The sequence below is a fragment of the Ochotona princeps genome, chromosome 17, assembly GCF_030435755.1.
Source record: "Ochotona princeps isolate mOchPri1 chromosome 17, mOchPri1.hap1, whole genome shotgun sequence".
In the NCBI taxonomy this organism is placed as follows: Eukaryota; Metazoa; Chordata; class Mammalia; order Lagomorpha; family Ochotonidae; genus Ochotona; species Ochotona princeps.
In genome coordinates this window covers 38,596,691-38,617,795 of record NC_080848.1, presented here as the reverse complement: position 1 = coordinate 38,617,795, position 21,105 = coordinate 38,596,691, and the positions used below count along the sequence as shown (strand labels likewise).

The 21,105-nt window shown below is 46.0% G+C and overlaps 1 protein-coding gene across 1 annotated transcript in view; it reads right to left on the bottom strand.

Annotated features, from left to right (window-relative positions):
• Nucleotides 1–21,105, bottom strand: part of RPA1 (replication protein A1) — a 51,125-nt gene that overhangs the window by 10,435 nt on the left and 19,585 nt on the right. The window contains exons 5-12 of the mRNA XM_058675265.1: nucleotides 19,516–19,604; nucleotides 10,281–10,385; nucleotides 5,493–5,625; nucleotides 3,924–4,026; nucleotides 2,655–2,723; nucleotides 2,322–2,514; nucleotides 2,043–2,182; nucleotides 1,582–1,730 (exon numbers count right to left, since the gene is read on the bottom strand). Coding sequence (XP_058531248.1) covers nucleotides 1,582–1,730; nucleotides 2,043–2,182; nucleotides 2,322–2,514; nucleotides 2,655–2,723; nucleotides 3,924–4,026; nucleotides 5,493–5,625; nucleotides 10,281–10,385; nucleotides 19,516–19,604 — 981 coding nt within the window. The remainder of the gene's footprint in view (nucleotides 1–1,581; nucleotides 1,731–2,042; nucleotides 2,183–2,321; nucleotides 2,515–2,654; nucleotides 2,724–3,923; nucleotides 4,027–5,492; nucleotides 5,626–10,280; nucleotides 10,386–19,515; nucleotides 19,605–21,105) is intronic.

Sequence of the window (21,105 nt, the reverse complement as noted above, 5' to 3'; positions counted from 1 at the left end):
GCTCCTTAAAGTTCTCTTAAGCCTAATACGGTATGAAAGGTTATGGTTATATAACATAATTTGTTAGATGGCATTACCTGTGTAGTTTTTTTTTGGGGGGGGAAGGGGAGAATTTTCCTTCTTAGTGAGATTTTACTTATGTCAATACTAAAGTTAGATTCATTCATATTAAGCTTCTATTAAAATTGATTGTGCCTCTTGATCCTGTGCTAGGCCTGGGAGAAAGCGGCTCAGAGATATACACGAGAGAGGAGTAGGCCTGGGATGAGAAAGCCCGGCTGTCCCAGGGAGGGGCTCCCTGAGCACACCCCATGTAGTACACAGCCCCCGGGCTGTCAGGTAAGCAGCTGACTTCATCCTGGAGGCACAACAAGGGCCATAAAACTCCAAGGAGACATTTGCCACCACAGATGGCGCACTGGAAGTCAACACAGTAAGCAGGTAGGCAGCCCTTCTTAGGATAAAACAAAATGAAACACACTGTATGCTCGGAGCCACAATCTAAATGTGTCCAGGCCTTGCCTGGCTGGGGCTTTTGTTTGATCAATGCCTGGGGACAACAATGTCTCTGTGTGTTGGCTGGCGTCATAGTTATTGATAAGGAAAATGTGAAAACCTTTATGTGAACATGCAGTCAACTGCGGGACGGAGCTCCAAAGTAGGAGAGGAAACCAAGCAACAAAAAACAAAACGCAGCTGAGAGGACTGCTGCTCCGACGGCTCGGAATGCAGGCACAGCCACCAGGATAAGCAGGATATGATCAAGGGCCATCAACATCCCAGTAGATGCTTCCTGGAACTGTTCAAACACTAGCGTTCTTGGCTCACAATGGACTCGACACAAAAGCAAGGAGTGTGTAACCTGCGGTCACTCTTTGGTCACTTAAACCCTGAGACCTATCTGGAAACCAACACACATGTCCCTCTATTTACAGCTATACAATTTATTTAAGACAGGGTTAGTTAAAGTGTTCTCCCTGACCACATCCATTCTTGCATACCATGTTTCTGTCTGAAGTGCTCCTTTAAGGCAGTTCGGAGGCCCTAAAAAGCTAGATGTACTGAGCTTTTTTTTCTTTAAACAGACTATCTTTTGAGAGCTTTGGGAGTGACAATATAATGCCAACAAAAGCCCATTGTTGCCACCACACTTTCATCAGAGTCCAGTGAATACACACTAAAAGATGTGATCGGCACCAAAGACTTGACAGATAAGAAAGCGTATCCTCTCCCATCTCACAGATGTCACGGCTTAAACCTTGGAGAGTAAGTGCCTTGGCTCACAGTTCTCTGGCACGCGGCTGCTAAGGCTGGGCAAGGCAGCATCAACATTTGCACTCTTACTCCCATCTCTGACCCCACAGGCGTGTCACAGCTAACCCCACAGGTGTGTCACAGCTATGTCTGTCCAAGGCTCTAAAGTCACCCTTACAGGAGGTGCAACTGTCAACATGAAACATGGGGGCTGCTCTACGTGGCCAGGGAGCTCCTGCGTGGCGGAGAGCTCACATGCGCATAGACTCAGCACTTCTCAAAGTCTGAGCACAACAGACCCCTCTGCTTGGCTTCCTACCAACCTACCAGCCACGAAGCTTATAGGCCTCTGGGATGTCAGGATTCATAATGACAGTGCTTGAAGACAGGACGGACAGGCTCCGGCCACCAAAATCAGAAACCCGGGCTCCTTTAATGGCTAGCACGGGCTGTCTCGAGCCATCGAATCTATCAGCCTGCAAAACAAATGCCAAATACATGCCAGGGTCATTGGCAGGAAGAACACACAGAATGTTCTTACAATGAGGAAAATGGCCAATATCAGAGTGAATGTAATTAATGCAGGTGGACTCTGTACAAGACACTCACATTACGTGATCTACTCAGAAACACAGCAGTGTGAGTCTCGAGTTACTTTCCTAGAGACAGCATACATGAAAGGATTTCAAGTTCAGTGCTAGACAGCATGGCCCTTCACCACCATGGCCAGAGTCCAGCCCCCAGGCAGCTCTTGCCATGTGTGTGGACTGCCCCATGCAAGTACTCACATCTTCTCCCCAGAGAGTAGCAGTCACCACTTTCCCTGACATGTCCATCAGATAGATATCTCTCTTGGCAACTTCTCTGTTGTTGGACTTCACGGTGATTTTAGTGGCATCCTCGTAGCTCTTGCAGATCCCAATTATGTCTACAATAAAAACACAACGTGTCAGCGGACACATGGCCGAGGCTCCCAACATAACAAGACCAAAGGCTCAACGGGAAGCTCTGCAGCTCCCCGCGTCCCCTCCACGCTGCTACGGCCTTATCCTGGCACACGGACATACCCACGAGTGAGTCCTTAGACTTGCTCTCCAGGGCGTCGATCCCCGTGAAGGTAAACTGGACTGTGGGGAGATGGTTCCCATCGTCACAGGGCATCACACTTGTGTCATTATTGAAGGTCATCTCGTAGTCATTCTTAACAGCAGTGAACTGTTTGTTAGCGATCTTCAGGGTGCCTTTCGAGAAATAATACACCTGCAAGAAAGACCATACCATGTACATAACCCATCACATGGGACATAAACACCTTTGGTCTGCACACCACTCCCCGGTGGACAACGCTCCCCTCACTCCAGCACCCAACGGGGTCAGTTTTGAAATCAGCACTACCATACCTTGTTCACTTCAATAAGAGGAAAGAATTTGTCCACTTGCTCGTTGAAAGCAGTAGCTCTGATTTCACCCTGCAGAGGAGAACAAGAGCAGGTCAGAGGGCGGTGGCCAGCAGCAGGGCTGGCCAGCGAGAGATGGACCCATCGCATCAAGATGGCCTCCTCATGGCAGTAAGATAAGCAGACAAGGAACCTATAAGGGGTGGCAACTATTCCAGAAAAAAAAAAAAAAAAAAAAAAAAAAAAGCCACCTTTTACAGCACAAATTCCAATCATCGGCTCCTATGACACAAGAGAAATCCAACAAGCTGATCCCAGAATCATGCTTTCTTAACCTCAAGCTAGAAAACAAACAATCAAAAATAGTAATTCCATATTTTGACAATAAGAACCAGAAAGTTCTGAACGTGCAGACACGACTGGAGCCCACGGGCAGTGTGCTGAACCGGATGATTCACCAGCTTCCCCCGGGCTTGCAGCCCCAGCCACGGAGTCGCTCCTCTTCAGCAGTCACTGCCAAAAATGTGGTGGCAAGCCCTATTTTTCAAGTGGCAGATGATTTTTCACTTTTACTTTCATGTCAATCAAAATTCACAAAAGGGGTAAGAAATGTAAATGGCTGAACAGGATTCGATGAACAATCTGTGAAGAGCTCGGGTTTAGATACTGACTGCCATCACAGTTCAACATCTAGGGTGATACCAGCTCTCAAAAAATAAACTCTTTTTCTTCCCCCCACCCACCCCTTAAAGATTTGAACGAGTAGGAAATATGCAGCAGATGGAAAGGGAAGCTTGGCGTACATTTTAGGACTGTTAACCCAGACTAGCAGGGCAGACCAGTGAGTGCCATAGCTTGGAAACAGTCTCACTGCCTCTGTTTACATCAAGTGTAGGCAGAGTCTGCAGCATCAGTCCCCCACAACGGGCTCCGAGCTCCCTGCACCTTGGGGGCGGCCTGACATCTCTGGGGCTCCATGCGCCCACGTGCTCCTCGGCAGGTGCCACACCCGGGGCTGCAGCGCATCAGACACGGCCGCACCAGCTTTTCCTGCCTGCGTTTAGCAGATTGATTTCTTCTGCTACAGGAATTTTTGTTTATGACCAGTTAGCCCTCAACTCTCAGGCTACATCAAAGGACTTACTGTAGCAGAGGGAACACCAAGTAGACAGTCACATTTCCTCCTGGCCCATGTTGTTTCTGTAGGCCTACAGAGCCAAGCTCCTGTTCTAGAGTCCTCGACTTCTAGCTCTGCGCTTGACACATACTCACACTTTCATCAACCAGCTCTATGGAGAACAGCTTCCCTTCCCCTCTGGAATTGCTCCAGGTCCTGATCTGGCTTTTGTTGGTGACACGAGCACAAATCGTCCACCTAAGACCAGAGAGATGATATGAATCTCACTTAGAACAAAGATCAAGAAAGAAATCATCTTCTGATGGCCTTACACATCTTTTGCATATTCTATTCTTTCAATGTTGGCTGTATTTTTACCCAATTAATTAAAACCCCAAAATAACACGCAGGTTTGATAGTTTATAGCCGAAGCAAACAACAAAACATGTAAGGTGATTTAACACTAGCTCGTTCTGCTGTCAGATAAGTAAATTTATAAGCGCTCTTCTTTTACCAAAAAAGCATTACCAAGGCAACAATATCCCCCTAATGAAGGGTTCTAAGCTAGAACACAACAGCAATACCAGCAATTACATTGTCACTATTTTCAATTATGGGAACTGATAAAACGGATGTCAAATTCATGTCTCATTCTCAATGCATGCCGACTATAAACACACGACTTTTATACAGAACTTGGTGTGGGTGGGAACACTACCTATGTGAAACAGGCTGAGGAAGCAGGACCTTACACAGAGGTCACCCGGACAAAGCAGGCACAAGATGTGACAGCCAGGCTTGGTGCCTACGCTGAAGGTATGGGCCGGGCACATTACTTAGCTTAAAGTGTCGTTCCGTGACAAAGCATTGGAGAGTACATTAAAAACATCACAAAGAATTCAGAAAAAGCCACTCCTAAATTTTGGACTGCTCAAATTGATCTTGAAGGGACACAAGGAACATGAAATACATGTTCAGGGTCAATCAACAAGGTTCATGCAGACAGGGTCATCTCAGCCAACTATATCACAGGGGCAGGGCCTGGTATGGCAGCCTAGCAGCTAAAGTCCTCGCTTTGAACGCACTGGGATCTCTTACGGTTGCCAGTTCTAACCCTAGGTCTCCCGCTTTTCATCCAGCTCCCTGCTTGTGGCCTGGGAAAGCAGTCAAGGATGGCCCAAAGCTTTGGACACACTATTTGTGTCCACGTGGGAAACCTGGAAGAGGCTCCTGTCTTCGGATTGGCTCAGCTCTGGCCATTGTGGCCACTTGTGAATGAACCATCAGATAGAAGATCTTCCTGTCTCTCTTCTCTGTATATCTGCCTTTCCAATAAAAATAACAACAACAACAATGACAAAAATACTGGGAAAGTCTCTGTGGAGGCAGACAACTAAAAAACAAATCACGGGGACAAAAGGTTATCTGTTTATATGAGAAGGTGAGATGCCCTTGGGATTCGCACAAATACTTCTTTTTCCTCAAAAGACTATCAACCGATTCTCTAAGCATTAAACATTTAAAATTCCTTCCTAATGAATGGAATCCATAAGTTTTGGTGGATTGCTGTTTTGGTCACGCTTTCGGATGAGTGTCAAAGGTTGCCCCAAATGGCACTATTCGATGTAGTGGTGATTCTGAAACTCACACAGAAATAACTCAAGAACCCGTCATGACTGCGATTCTGTACATTCATTCTGAACTCATCCGCAGTGACAACTCACTTGGACTGGTAGGGGGTAAGGCTGGCGATGGGGACCACTCTGGACTGTGTTCCTCCGGAAGTGCTCATCAGACTGCCACCTCCGGCTTTCCCAAAGGTCTTGGAGGCACCAAAAGACTTAGATATGGGGGGACCTTGAAAAACACACACAAGGAAAGGCACAGCCATTATTCTATTTAATTTCAAGAACAGCACCTACAGCTACAGGGCGCTACGGGAGCGGGGAGTGAGGGAGAGGGGCTCCACCAAGTGAGACGTGCAGGTCAACTGGAGGCAGGGCAGCAAAGCCCCCAGAGCGAAGGCGAGACCCACAGGCTGTCACTGCTCTGCTTGCCGACCTAAAACCCAGACGTTGGTCTTTCTTCCCTCTCCTCTGTGTTAGCACATTCTCTACTTTGCGTTCATTTATTTGAAATGCAGAGCCAGACAGAAAGACAGAGCTAGAGAGAAATTCATAGATAGAGCGAGCGAGCAGGAGCGAGATCTTCCACTTGCTGGTTTGCTCACTCCTCCGGTGGTGAACAGTCATGGCTGGGCCAGGATCCCTAGTGCCTGGACCACCACGCATGCTTTCTAGGTGTATTGACAAAAGTGCAGCAGCCGGGACTGGTACTGGTGCTCTGCTATGGGATGTGGACGTCCAGGTGCAGCTTCACCTGCTGCAGCACAAAGCCCACCCTGAGACACGGCCTTTCCTGAGGGCTAACCTCTGAAACTTTCCTTTTGCCTCAGTGGGTAAGATCACAGACAGGGGTCTGGCATGATAGCATACTAGTTAAAGTCCTTGCCTTGAACGCCCCGGGATCCCATATGGGCGCCAGTTCTAATCCCGGCCGCCCCATTTCTGATCCAGCTCCCTGCTTGTGGCCTGGGAAAGCAGTTGAGGATGGCCCAAAGCCTTGCACCCACGTGGGAGACTCAGAAGAAGCTCCTTGCTCTGGACTGGCTCAGCTCCAGCCATTGTGGTCACTTGGGGAGTGAATCAATGGATGGAAGATCTTCCTCTCTGTATATCTGTCTTTCCAATAAAAATAAATCTTAAAACAAAAATCACAGAAAATCAACCAAAAAAAAAGCTTTCTATTTGTCAGAGATGGGAGGAAGGAGAGAGGATAGAGATCTTCCATCTGCTGGTTTATTCCCCAATGCTCTGAGCTGTGCCAGGCCACATGGCTGGTAGGGGCATAAGCTCTCGCGCCGTACTCCACTGCTGTCCTAGCTGCTTTAGCAGAGAGCTGGACAAGACACAGAGAAGCCAGGGCTTGAGCTGGATATGGGATGCTGGCACTGTTAAGTGTGAGCTTAACTTGCTGTATCACAATGCTGGACCCAACTTTCATTTTTAAGATTTACTTATTTATTGAAAGGCAGAGGGAGAGAAAGAAAGAGACTAAGAGATCTCCCCTCTGCTGGTTCACACTCCAAACACCCACAACAGCCAGGCCTAGGTCACAAAGTCAGGTACCAGGAACTCCATCTGAATCTCCCACGTGGGTGGTAGGAACCTATAACTTGGGCCAACACTTGCTACCTTCCAGATGCAGTAGCAAAGCCAGACTCGAAGCATGGGTACCCCAACATGGGATACGGGCATTCTCAAGAGGTAGTTTAGCCCATTGCGTAACAACACATGCTTCAACTCAACTTTCTTGATTGGTAACACTGATGGCAAGTGACCAGTCACGTAAGATAAAAACCCACCAAGGTATGGGACCTTGTGAGAATCATGCGGGGCAAGGATGCCTATCAGCAACATAGCACCTCCAAACACCCACGGACAGCTCTCAGTTCTCAACTGGCCTCTGAGGCTGGGCAGCCTAGAATGAAGTCTTACAGGGTTGTGTTTAGTTGGGAGTGAATGGCAAGAATCAGCCTTCAGTCCAGATGTGGGTTGGTAGACCCTGGGGACCTTCTGCCCAGGCTCCATCCTATACTGGGGAAGTACAAGGAACTCAAGCTGGTCACCAGCTCAAGCACACTGACACATTTGAGTCTCCAGAACACACAGGAACACACACACACACAACACAGGAACACATACACACACATACACACCCCCCAACCGCTGGATCTGCAGAGCTTCCACCTCTGTCTTTAGAAAACATGACTGAGTCTGGTAATTTCTTACCTTCCACATCAAAATGTTCCTTCAGGTGAGAACCAGGTTTAAAAAACACAAACTCAACCAACATGCACCCCTATGTTCATAGCAGCACAATCAGTAATTGCAAGAACTTGAAAGCAACCGAAATGCCCATCAACAGAAGACTGGATAAGAAAGCTATGGTTCATCTATCTACTCCATGGAATACTACTCAGCTATCAAAAAAAAAAAAAAAAAAAAAAAGGGCCCGGCGGCGTGGCCTAGCAGCTAAAGTCCTCGCCTTGAAAGCCCCGGGATCCCATATGGGCACCGGTTCTAATCCCAGCAGCTCCACTTCCCATCCAGCTCCCTGCTTGTGGCCTGGGAAAGCAGTCGAGGACGGCCCAACCCATTGGGACCCTGCACCCATGTGGGAGACCCGGAGGAGGTTCCAGGTTCCCGGCATCGGATCGGTGCGCACCGGCCCGTTGCGGCTCACTTGGGGAGTGAATCATCGGACGGAAGATCTTCCTCTCTGTCTCTCCTCCTCTCTGGATATCTGGCTGTAATAAAATGAATAAATCTTTAAAAAAAAAAAAAAAAAAAAAAGAAAAGAAATGTAGTTCTTTGTGGCCAAATGGGCCCAACTAGAAACCATTATGCTGAGGAAAATGAGCCAATCCCAAAAGGTTAAATACCACATGTTTGCCTTAATTTAATATAAAATGATGTTAATCCAAAAATAGTACCTGTAAATTGTAATATTATTTCAACCTCAGATAGCCTGTATCAAATGCAATGATTTTGTGATGTAACCAATGAACCAACAGCCAATGTGAGTCAGACTGCTTATGACCTACATCAAAGAATTGTAAAACATATTACTCGGTAATGGGGTGGGAGGGCAGAGAAGTCTTTCACCTCCTTAGAGTACGTGAGGATGACATGAAATACAACCTATCAGGAACAAAACAGGTAACTCATAGACAACAGACTCGAATCAGCATTAGACAATAGTAAAACTACAAAGACATATAGGGGGAGACAAAAGCGATCCTGACAACCTCTTAACAGGAGGTCATATGCACAGAGTGGGGGGGACCCCAGAGTGGAGCAGGTAGACAGGAGGAGGCTTGTATCCCAACTCTGGAGACCCCTGGATCTACAAGAAGGACTATCAGTACGGGCACCAAGGACTAAATTCCAACTCCCAAAGAGACCACTGGGAATTGGAGTGCCTTTGGAGGCCGAGGACTCTGAGGTCACCCACCCCCATTGGGATCTACCACATGGGATGGAAGAAGCCCAAATCCTTTCACGCGGTCCATAGACACAGAACAGCAAACTTCCTTCGGGACTCGGGAGAGGAGCTTTCTCTGGTCCGTCCTTAGTTCCAACTTTGGATCCCCATCCTCTCTGGCAATGACCATCAGGGTCGCTCCAGAGCCCCCTCCCCAAAAACAAATAAACAAACACAATCAGAATAGACAGAACAATAATGCTTAGAACCAGACAGGAAACAATCAGTGTGGATTCACATATACCTTACTAGGCAGGACACAGAGATTAGATACTCCTTACTGGAGAATGGAAGAATTCTCTGCACACCCCTCCTAATATAGTTCTACACCTCAACTGTTGTCATATGCCTTGCTAGAGTTATAAGCTAGTTTAGACTATCCAGAAATCAGCCAGGTTCAGCAGAATTATGTCTCAACGCTATGGACTGCTAAATACTAAAATGAGGATAGACACGAGACAGCTGAATAGTACCCTATAGCCATTTTAAGTTGTATAGAAACTGGTTATATATAAACCAAAACAAAAATGTCAATGAAGTAGTCACAGGATGAGGTTGAGAGCTTGCATCTTGTAACATACTGGTTACTCAATACCATGACAATTAATACCGTAATGTTGTAAACTGTTGTTGATGTTAAGTTGGGGCTTTTTATTGACCAGGATGATATTCTGCCAGCTCTACCTCCAGACCAGAGATGATCTCCCCAAGAAACTGTTGAATGTATCTGGACAATTAGATGCTGGACTCTTTGCTTGGTATGAGTTTACAATGAGAGACTCTCAACTGAATTTGATTTGTAATACTGCCTTGCATGCCTGAAATCCCATATTTGTACCCCAGCTGCTCAACGCCTGGACCCTGCACCTGCGTGGGAGACCTGGAAGAGCTCCTGGCTTCAGATCAGCTCAGCTCAGCTCCAGCTGCTACACCCATTTGGGGTGTGAACCACTGGACAAAAGATCTTCCTGTCTCTCCTTCTCTCTGGAAACCTGTCTTTCCAATGAAAATAAATAAATCTTAAAAATCTAAGAGCCCCAAATGGGAAACATGTTGACAAAGCTTATCTTGTAAGTAGATTCCGAATAGTTAAAAGGGATGCAAATTCACAGAGAAGTCAGAGGGAATGAAAAAAAGCTAAAGATGTGAGAAATATCTGGCTAACCCATTAATTCAGAAAGGCATATTCATTCTGACTGAAGGGGAAAAAGGCACAGTGTTAAGTATTTTAAATGGCTATCATTTTTCTCATTGTATAATAAAAGTGCAGTTATTCTTTGCAAGATGCAACTCTGCCATAAAGGAGGCTTTGAAAACTCCCTTTCGTTCCAGATTACATTTCAAACCATCAGACACAAGCCTGACAGCATGCAGCCAGCTCATGTCGGCTTGCTTGGCGATCTTACCCATTCCTGAGCTCCCGTTCTGTTGCTGGGGCTTGCTGGCCGGGGGATTGGCTGCCGGAGCCGGAGCCGGAGCCGGAGCCGGAACTGTCTGCTGCTGACCGTGTACTGAAAGTCAAATGGGAAAGGCAATGTGAGTGCTAACGGTTTGGTTAAAGAGATTTAAACTCAAGGAGAAACAACTCTCTGTCACAGCGGAAATTTTTAATTTTGTCAAAGACTTGGATTGAAACCTGTGGCTGGGACACTCAGTTGCAGACTGTGAATGAGTTGGCTGGGGGGGGGGCTTACTTTCAGTTTTCCTTACCAAAACAAAACAAAAGCAAAAAGGGTTGACTTTTCACCTGTTTGCAAATAATGGCTTTCAGTTTTAATGAGGTGCTCCACTGAAGCCTCGCCCATGTTTCCTCCATGCACCTGCAACAAGTCACTGGGGCTGACTCTGTGACATTACCACGATTTCCATAGCAACAAATTGATGCCATCAACAGAAGTGTGTGGAGGAGAGAGCTGGGGGGATGGGGTGAGGAATATAATCTAAAAGCTGCTCAATGGTCGCTGGAGGGCTCCAGCTTCAGAGCTTGGGGAGACGTTCGGAGAGGGCTCTACCCTCTCCCTCCCCAACAGGGCAACCTTATTGTGCGGCTGATAGTTGGCGGAAAACAGGAGCTGAAAGAGTCTGAGGTGCCGTGAAGTGCCAGCTAGCTGTCACAGCAGGGAGAGATGAGAATGGAACTCAGAGGCTGCCGTGTCATGGAAAGAGGAAGATTAAAAGGAACGGAGGGGATGATGAACACATCTCTCAAGCAGAAAATAAGAGACGCATGCTGCGCATGGATGGCTTTGCCCCTCACCCTGTACACCTATGGGTATGATACACAGCGTTTACAGAAAACAGGCACGGAATGGCCGTTGGAGGTGGCGCCTGTGTCAGCCCCGCTCGGGCTGCTCACCCCGGGGGGCCAGTGGTCCCGCAGACTGGTTCACAGCACAGCTGGGAGGGCTCCCCACGGCCACCCCGGCTGGAGCCTTCTCCTGCTGCTGGGGTCAAGGCCCTCACTCTGATAGTATCCACAGATTTAATTTACCTCTGCCAATATACAGCTCTTAAGTGGCAAGACTAAATGAGATGTAACTGTGCCATTCAAGTCAAACAGATTTAGCATAAAATTAAAAAGGTTAAATAGAAGTCTTTATTCTTTAGGTCTTCCTATGGAGAGAAAAATTGAGAGATCTTATTTACACAGAAAAACAGCATGGATTATTGACTATGAATTTTTGTGTTTACTTTTTAGTTTTCTCATTATCTCTGAATGTACAAAGAGTCACATGAAATTGCAGGGGACAACAGCTCTTCTTTGATAATATGTCTTCTGAAAGAACAGCCTGAAATTCTACAGTGATCTTTTTTTGTTTTTAATTGGAAGGGCTTTCTGCCTTCTGAATAATAAACAGCTATTTAAAAAAAGATTTATTTATTTTTATTGGAAAAGCAGATTTACAGAGAGGAGAGACAGAAAGATCTTCTATCTGCTGGTTCACTCCCCGAATGGCTGCAACAGCTGGAACTGAGTCGATCTGAAGCCAGGAAACAAGAGCTTCTGGCAAGTTTTTTGTTCGGGTGCAGGGTCCCAAGGACCTGGGTCATCCTCTGCTGCTTTCCCAGGCCATAAGCAGGGTGTAGATCGGAAGTGGAGCAGCTGGCACATGAACTGAGCTTGTCGGCACTTGTAGGCAGAGGCTCATGCTGGCCTCAGTAAACAGCTATTTTTAAAAGGGGGCATCTGACCCAACAGTTAACACACCCATGCCTCACTCTGCAGGGCTTCAATTCCATACCCAGCCCTCTAGGGTCTAATTACAGCTTCCTGCAGGTCCAGGTCCTGGAAGACAGATGTTGCAAGTAACCAAGTCCCTGCCATCCAGGTAGGAGACTTGGATCACATCCCAGGCTCCCGGCTGCAGCCACTGTGGGCACCTGGGCAGTAAAGACAGAGTGGAGAAGAGGTCTCTGCTCTCTACGCAGATAGTCTACAGATCTCTCCCTACAAAGAAGTACGTGTGTGTGTGCTGGCATTGTGGCATAGCAGAGTTAGGATGCTGCCTGGGATGCTGCTATCCCATAATGGTGCGGTTCAATTCCTGGCCACTCCACTTCTGACCAGGCTCTCAGTTATTGTGCCTGGGCAAGCAGCAGCAGACAGCCCAAGCACTTGGACCCCTTCATTCACTTTGTAGATTTGGATGAGGCTCCTGGCTTTGGCCCAGCCTAGCCCTAGCAGGTGTGGCCATTTGGGGAGCGAACCAACAGACCGAAGATCTGTCTCTCCTAATCCCTCAATAATAACACTGCCTTTCAAATAAATAAATATATAAATCTTAAAAAAATAATCTTTTATCAACTGTAAACAACCAATGCTGGCAGCTTTAATTATGCTGGCATAACTCATATCTGAGAACTATGAGAAGCTACTAATTTAGTTACTAGAGCACACTGCTTGGTGCTCCCTCCTTGCATCTTAACTCTTGGTTTGGGTCACATTTGCCAATCTGATACAAGAGACAAGAGGCTGTCAGGAGCAACAACCACCTGCCAGTTAACGTGCTGTAACTCAGCAGCTGGCCACAAAATAACAACAGCAACAACAAATAATAATAATAAATCAGGCGATCCTTAAATCAAAATTTTTCTAAAACTTAAAACTGCACTCTAATCAGCAATGCTAAGGTTCAAGTTCTATCTTGTGCTTACTACCCATAATCAAGCTATTCTCATGAAATGGATCAACATCACAAATCTTTGCTTTTTTTGGCTTTCTGTTAGCTTCCTGTCACTGGCTCTGACCCAGGAAGGACATTTAAAAGCATAAGCATGGGTCCGGTGCAGTAGCCTAGTGGCTAAAGTCCCCGCCTTGCATACGCTGGGATCCCATATGGGTACCGGTTTGTGTCCTGGCTGTTCCACGTAACATCCAGCTCCCTGCTTCTGGGTTGGGCAAGCAGTCGAGAACAGCCCAAAGCCTTGGGACCCTGCACCTTCGTGGGAGACCCGGAAAGTTCCTGGTTCCTGGCTTCGGACTGGCTCAGCTCTAGGTGTTGTGGCCACTTGGGGAGTGAACCAGTGGATGGAAGATCTTCCTCTCTGTCTCTTCTTCACTCTGTAAATCTGACTTTCCAATAAAAATTTTAAAACCTTAAAAAAAAAAAGCATACGCATTTACACATCACCTTGTGCACCTATACAGCCATTCCGTGCTATTCAATGTACTCTTGCTGATTAACCAGAGCTAGCCCAACGATGGGACACTGGATCACAGAAACAAAACAACCCCCAGCCTCTCCCCTACACAGAATAAAAACATCAGGACTGGTGTTTCCGGAAGAGCACGTGTTTACTGCCCAGCCCTGTGATGCCACAGCCATAAGGGCGTTTAACCCCCACTGCTCTACTTCCGATCCAGCTTCCTGCTAACATGCCTGGGAAAGCAGAGGAGGACAGTCCCAGTATTTTGGGCTCTTATATTCACGAGGAAGACCTGGAGGAAGCTCCAGGATCCTGGATTTGGCCTGCTCCAGTCCTGGCTAGTGAGTCACTTGGGGAGTGAGCCAGTGGATGGAAGTTATCTTTCTGTCTCTCCTTCTATCTTTTAAATAAGATTCAAAAAAAAAAAAAAAAAAAAAAAAGAGGAGGAGGAATAGGGAGACCGATTAACATATATACAATATACATATATATAGACAGCTATGGGCTAAATTTGAAAAAAAAATGTTTTAAAGGAGAATAAGACAAGAAACAAGAGAGTACACATAATAAGCTGCCTTTTGTGTAAGCAAAGTGGAGTAGAAAATGAGAACATAGTATTTGTTCTGGGCTAGAGCTGCATAAACAGATGAAGGAAACGTGTTACATTGAACAGTGGCAGTGGGCAGGGAGACAGGGTTAAGGGCACCTTTTCCTGGATATAGAATTCTGTGGTTTTGACTTGAGAAATCACACCATCATGTTAACTATTCAGAGATGAAAATGAAATCAGTAATTATCAAAAGAAACAGATACTACCCAAACTGTGTTTTGACGCTTTAAAGTAATATAGGTTTTTCTCTCTTTTATCTCTCCCTCCGTCACTCTGCCTTTCAAATAAATAAATCTTCAAAAAAATAAAATCACACAGGCTGTAGGGGACAAAGCTGCTGGTGTGAAGTAGAGAGAATGTCCAATGATGTATACAGCGTTCCTGTGATGGATTCACTCCCACGATCTATGTACTAAAACACAGCTCTCATCAGGCGGCAAAATCTTTGGCCCCAAGGTTAATGTTCACAACTCTGGAAGCAACAGCATCTTCACCTGGAAATCTCATTTCCTGGAACAACTCATTCGTGCGGTCTTGGGCAAGCTGATCTGTGGCTCAAGCAAGTGACCTCTAAAACAACGCCTTCCATCCCCGACACTGTGATGGTGCTCAACACCCTGGTAAGGCTGAGGTCTGGGCTTCTCCAACGTTCCCTCCCCGGCCATGGCTCCAGTTAGGCAAAGGTTAGGACTGAGTTCCGACAGGAGAAACCAAGACAGCGCGCAGTGCGCCTTTGGTGAACTACTGGGTTCAAATCCATTTGTCCTTACACCAGAGCGATCATGTTAAGTGGAGAAAAATCAGCACGAGAAGGAACGGGTGTTCTCCAAGGGCAACACTGCAGGCCACACAACATCTTTCCAGCATGGAAGAATAAAAATCATTTACCTTGAGTTCTACGCACAGCAAAACTGTCTTCCAAAAGCCAAAAACAGAAACAGTTATTAGATACTCAAAAACTGCAGGAACTCATCGCCAGCAGCTCTCTGCCTACAGGAACTGCTGGACGGACAGGGGACAGAGTCAGGTCAACGACGTGAGTAAACACACAGTTCTTACGCAACTCTCTAAGAAGCTCATCACGTGGACAAGCAGAGTAATAATCACTGCGGGACTTACGTTAGGGATGGAAGCATGGAGACTGACACCCACACTCCAAAAACTGGAACAAAACAAGTCAAGGCACTGCAGTGAGTAAGCCACCACAAGAAAACATGAAGCCATAGAAATCTAAAGTCTTAAAGCCTAAAGAAAGAATGAAAATCAGAACAAAGACAAACAGCAGGGTGAAAAATATAAGCCTCATATCAATAAGTATAGTAAAAATAAGTAGTCCAAAGCCTCCCAGTTAAAAAAAAAAAAGCAGAAAATGTCAAGTTGGACAAAAAGAGCAAGACCCCGTCTATCGACTACTTACAAGAACACATGTACACTTAAAGACACAAGCAGGCTGAGGCAAAGGAAAAAGCTCAAGTGGCCACAGTGATATCAGAGTAGATTTCAGAGTACAGAATTTCACCAGGATAAAGAGTGCTGTACCGTAATAACAAGGGAGCCATTTCATCACGAAGACAGGCTAATTCTAAATGTTTACACAGTTCATAGCAGACCTTCAAAGTATGAAGCAAAAACCAATACAGGGCCCGGCGGCGTGGTCTAGTGGCTAAAGTCTTCACCTTGAACGTCCCAGGATCCCATATGGGCGCCGGTTCTAGTCCCGGCAGCTCCACTTCCCATCCAGCTCCCTGCTTGTGGCCTGGGAAAGCAGTCGAGGACGGCCCAAAACTTTGGGACCCTGCACCCGTGTGGGAGACCCAGAAGAGGTTCCAGGTTCCCGGCTTCGGATTGGCACAGCACTGGCCGTTGCGTTCACTTGGGGAGTGAATGATCAGACAGAAGATCTTCCTCTCTGTCTCTCTTCCTCTCTCTGTATATCTGACTTTGTAATAAAATAAATAAATCTTTAAAAAAACAAAACAAAAAACAATACAGCTGCAAGGAGATACAGAGCAACCTACAATTTAGCCACCAATTTCAATATTCTTCTCTAAATAACCAGCAAAACAAGTCAAGAGAAAATCAGTAAGGCTACAGAATATTTCAGCAACGCTAATTGACATTTATTAAACACAGAGCACACATTCTTTTCAAACACAAAATTTACCAAGAGACACCATAATCTGAGACATAAGACTCAATAAATTTAATAGGATTCAAATCAAAGTGTGGTGTTTGACATACAATGGAACTTAGACATTTGTAAGAAAAAGATTCCTGGAAAATCTATACATCTAGAAGCCAAACATACTTCTGAAAAACACATCAAAGAAACTAAGAGAAATTAGAAAAAAAATTGGATTGAATAACAATGAAAACTCATGCGGCTTGTGTCGTGGCATAGTACATTAAGCCTCCACCTGCAGGCTGTCATCCCCAAACAGTGCCTGCTCAAGTCCTGGCTGCTCTAAATCCTTGGGCCCCCTGCACCTACTAGGGAGACCAGAAAACTCCAAACTCCTGGCTTTGGGCTGACCCAGCTCTGACTGTGGTGTCCATCTGGGAAACCAACCAGTGGATGGAAAATCTCTTTCTTTGTCTTTCCTCTCTGTAATTTGCTTTTCAAATAGTAAAGCAAGCAGTACAGATGAAAAATATAAATCAACAGAAAACAGAGGAGAAAAAAAAAAAAACTCAGCAAAGCCAAAAAGCCAATTCTTTGGGAAGAGCAATAAAACTAATAAGCTTCTAGTCAAAGCTGACCACAAACAAGATGAGAACACAAATGAACACCATCGGGAATGAGAGGTGACACCACTAGCTCCTAAAAGACAACTAGGGATTGTTACAACATATTTCCATTTATATAGGCCGATCAATTTAAGAACTTAAAGAAGTGGATGGTTAAATTCCATGAAATACGCAATCTTCCAGAGGCCAGTCATGAAGAAACGGGCCTGGGCAGGCACTGAGACACAGCAGGGTAAGCTGCTGCCTGATGGCCATGTCCCGTGCCAGGCTGCTGGTCAGTGTCCCAGCTCCTCCATTCCAACCCAGCTCCCTGTGGGTGAGCCTCAGGTGGGAGACCCAGGTGGAGCTCCTGGCTCCCACCTCCCACTTGGCCCCCCACATCTGGGGAGTCAACCAGTGCATGCCATGAAATTTTGCTCACTCACTCTCTTATTATTTAGCCTGTTAAGGAAATTAGTTAATAATTTTTAAAAAAAGCAAAGGAACACTAAAGGAAAAGGTAGGACCAGTTCTACACAGCTCTTTCTAGAAAATGTAAGAAGGAATACTTTTTCAATTCATTCTGAGGCCAGGATTACTCATACCAAAATGAGACAAGAACATGGCAGGAAAGAAAATTATTGACTTTAATATCTCCCATGAATATAGATGAAAAAAAAAATCTCAATCAGATCCAATCACATCGATTTAGCATACCTAATCCAACTATATATAAGAGGATAACACATTACAGCAATACAGGCTTACCCCAGAAGTCTCTGGTTGGTTTAGCATTGAAAAATCAATCAGTTATTCACCACATTAATCAACTAAAAAGGAAAAGCTGTGTGATCACCAATAGACATAGAAAAGGCATTTGACAAAATTCACCAGCTACTCCTAATAGACATTCCTAGCAAACCGGGAAAGGGGGGTGCATCTGTGGACACTGGAGGAAGAGCTGACAGCAACATCACAGCCAGCAGTCGTGTCTGAATGTCCTCCTCCTCAGGCACTGGCACAGGTGCACCTACTTGCTTAGGACAGACACTCCTTCCTCCCGCCAAGAACAGTCTGGTCTTGTCCAATGTCCGCTTTCTCCATGAGAATTTTCTTTACTAGTCATGTCCAAAAATGGAGCAAATCTTACAGGTATTAGCTGTCAGACCTATCTGTGGCCACCTCAGTGTTACCAAGCTGATTCTGAATTACTGCAATCCATTTATGTACCCCTTCCTCTTTATCATTTTGATGCTTTAATGCTCTTTTAACAACACATTTAGGGCCCGGCAGCGTGGCCTAGCGGCTAAAGTCCTCACCTTGAACGCACCGGGATCCCATATGAGCGCTGGTTCTAATCCCGGCAGCTCCACTTCCCATCCAGCTCCCTGCTTGTGGCCTGGGAAAGCAGTCGAGGACGGCCCAAAGCTTTGGGACCCTGCACCCACGTGGGAGACCCAGAAGAGGTTCCAGGTTCCCGGCTTCGGTTTGGCACAGCACTGGCCGTTGCGGCCGCTTGGGGAGTGAACCATGGGATGGAAGATCTTCCTCTCTGTCTCACCTCTCTGTATATCTAACTTTGTAATAAAAATAAATAAATCTTAAAAAAAAATTTAGAATTTATTTGAGTAGAAAATGAGGGGAGTATGGCCCCCTAACAGGCTGCACCACAATGCCGGCCCCGATGCTTTATAATCTTAAAAATTCAAAAAAAAAAAGTGCGTATGATAAATCTTAAGAAAATAAGGGCTGACACAGTGGTATATCAGGCTAATCTTGAGCCTGCAACTGCTAGCATTCCACACTGGCACTGGTTCACGTCCTAGTTGCTCCACTTCCCATCCAGCTCCTCGTTTAGGGCTTAGTGAACAGTGCAGAATGGCTCGAGTCCTTGGGACCCCGTACCTGCATGGGAGACTAAGAAGAAGCTCCTGGCCCCTGGCTTCAGATCAGCTCAGCTTTGGCTGTTGCGGTTGTTTGGAGAGTGAAACAGAGAATGGAAAATCTCTCAAATAAAGAAATCTTCAAAAAAAACAAAAATCTAAAAAAAAAAAAGATATATATATTTATTTAATTGGTAAGGCAGATTTATAGAAAGGAGAGACAGAAAGATCTTTTGTCCGCTGGTTCACTCCCCAAATGATGGCATTGGTCAGAGCTGAGCTGATCCGAAGCCAGGAGCCAGGAGCCTGGAGCTTCTTACAGGTCTCCCACACGGTACAGGGTCCCTAGGCTTTGTGGGGGGATCCTTTACCGTTTTCCCAGGCCACAGGCAGCGAGCTGGATGGGAAGTGGAGCAGCTGGGATACAAACCAGTGCCCATACGGGATCCTGCTACATGCAAGGTGAGAACTTCAGCCACAGGCCACTGTGCCGGGCCCAAAAATATATTTCTTACCAATATTACAAATATCCTGTAATTTCCTCAATACTATCTTTTAGCCTATTGTAAGTGGATCTTTGTCCATTACATTCTCTTTTATATTTTCCCCTTTTATATGTTTAAAATTATACCTTTATTATTGAAGAAAATAGTCAGGTTAACTGAACTCCAGGATGCCCAAATTACCACTGCTTTCTGGTGCGTCACAAATCACAGCCCACCCGAAAGGCAGCATCGCAGCTCTGCGTGCTGCAGCTGGTGAAGAGCCGTTTACCTTCATTATAGGGCACTGGGTTGCCAATCTTTACTCCAACCTCATCTGCTGATTTCAGAACTTCTAGTTCCATCAAAATAACCACTCTCCTACAAAGGCAAACACATAGAAACAAGTAAGGATAAACAAATTCAGAGGACAATCTACTTAAAGCTTCCCCCGCCCATGATCATCTTGACACGACCGTTCCCCTTCCCCTTTTGTCAACAGTTTCCTGTCACACAGGAACTCGAGATACATGATAGTAATTCCTTCATAAATACGATCCTTAATCCTTCACTGCATCATTGAGACCATTGTAACAGGGTGCTCGTTTCCCACTGAGTTCCTTAATTATTATATAGCATCCATGCTGCATATCTTATCTGCAAGGAGCTCCTGACACGGTGAGAATTTAGATCATTAAGCACAAGAATATGTGTCACAAAAAGATGACAGTGGCTATTTTAAAAACTGTAATTATTACCTATTTTCAAGGACTCTGTTCCCTGACTCATCAATAACTTTCCAAAGACGAAGACTCCTAGCATGCCTCACCTGCTTGTGTGGGTCCTGCCACGCGGGCATCTCCACAGCTCATCTGGGTGCTGCAGCCACACCACCCTCTGAGACCTCACTCCTTTCTCGCCCCGCCTCACCTAGTACTTGCTATTTACTTTTGAAAATTCTTCATTTATTTGAAAGGCAGATAGGGACAAAGAGAAAGAAATCTACCATCTGGTGGCATGACACCTGGACTGGGCCAGGCCCAATCCAGAAGCCAGGAACTCAAGCTGGGTGGGAGGGACCCCCTGCCAGCTGCCTCCCAAGGTATACAAGCAGCAAGGGCTGCAAGTGGAGCCGAGACTTGAATCCAGGATGTAGCAATGCCAAGGGGTGTCTTCACTGCTATGACACGCTGTTCCTGATACTGATTTTTCAGTTCTCAACCCAAACATCTCATTCAGAGACACTTCTTTACTCTCTGGTTTATGGTTCTTTGTTCTACTCATTCTGCAGCCATCGATTCTCAGGACATGTCTCTTGGTTGTTATTTATGTATTCTTTAGCAACTATTTTAACATAAATCTCCTAATATACCTTTGTGGTTTTTTTTTTTTTGGGGGGGGGGTTCTTTCTTTTCCTACAACACCTTACTTTCAATAAAAGTAGACAAACTAAGGTAGAATTAGAGAGGGAGAGATAGAGACCTTCCATCCACTGATTCACTTCCCAAATGGCTGCAACAGCCCGGGCTGGGCCAGGCCAAAGACAGGACTTCGGAGCTTCTTCCAGGTCTCCCATGGGGGCAGCAGGAGCCCAAGCTCTTGGACCATCTTCTGCTGCTTTCCAAAGCACACCAGGAGGGAGCTGGATGGAAGTGGAGCAGCCAGAACACGAGCAACCCATACAGGATGCGAGTGTTGCAGTCAACGGCTTAACCATGGTGCTGGCCCCTTTCTCCAGGGTTTAATGCACCAAGGGGCCCACAGTTGATGCTCAATGTGTGCTTGAGAATGTGGCCCTCACACCCGCATTTTAAAGACACATGCATGAGGACAAGGGAATTCCCTTCTGCAGGCAGGGAGGCCAACACGCGGAGGAGCGAAG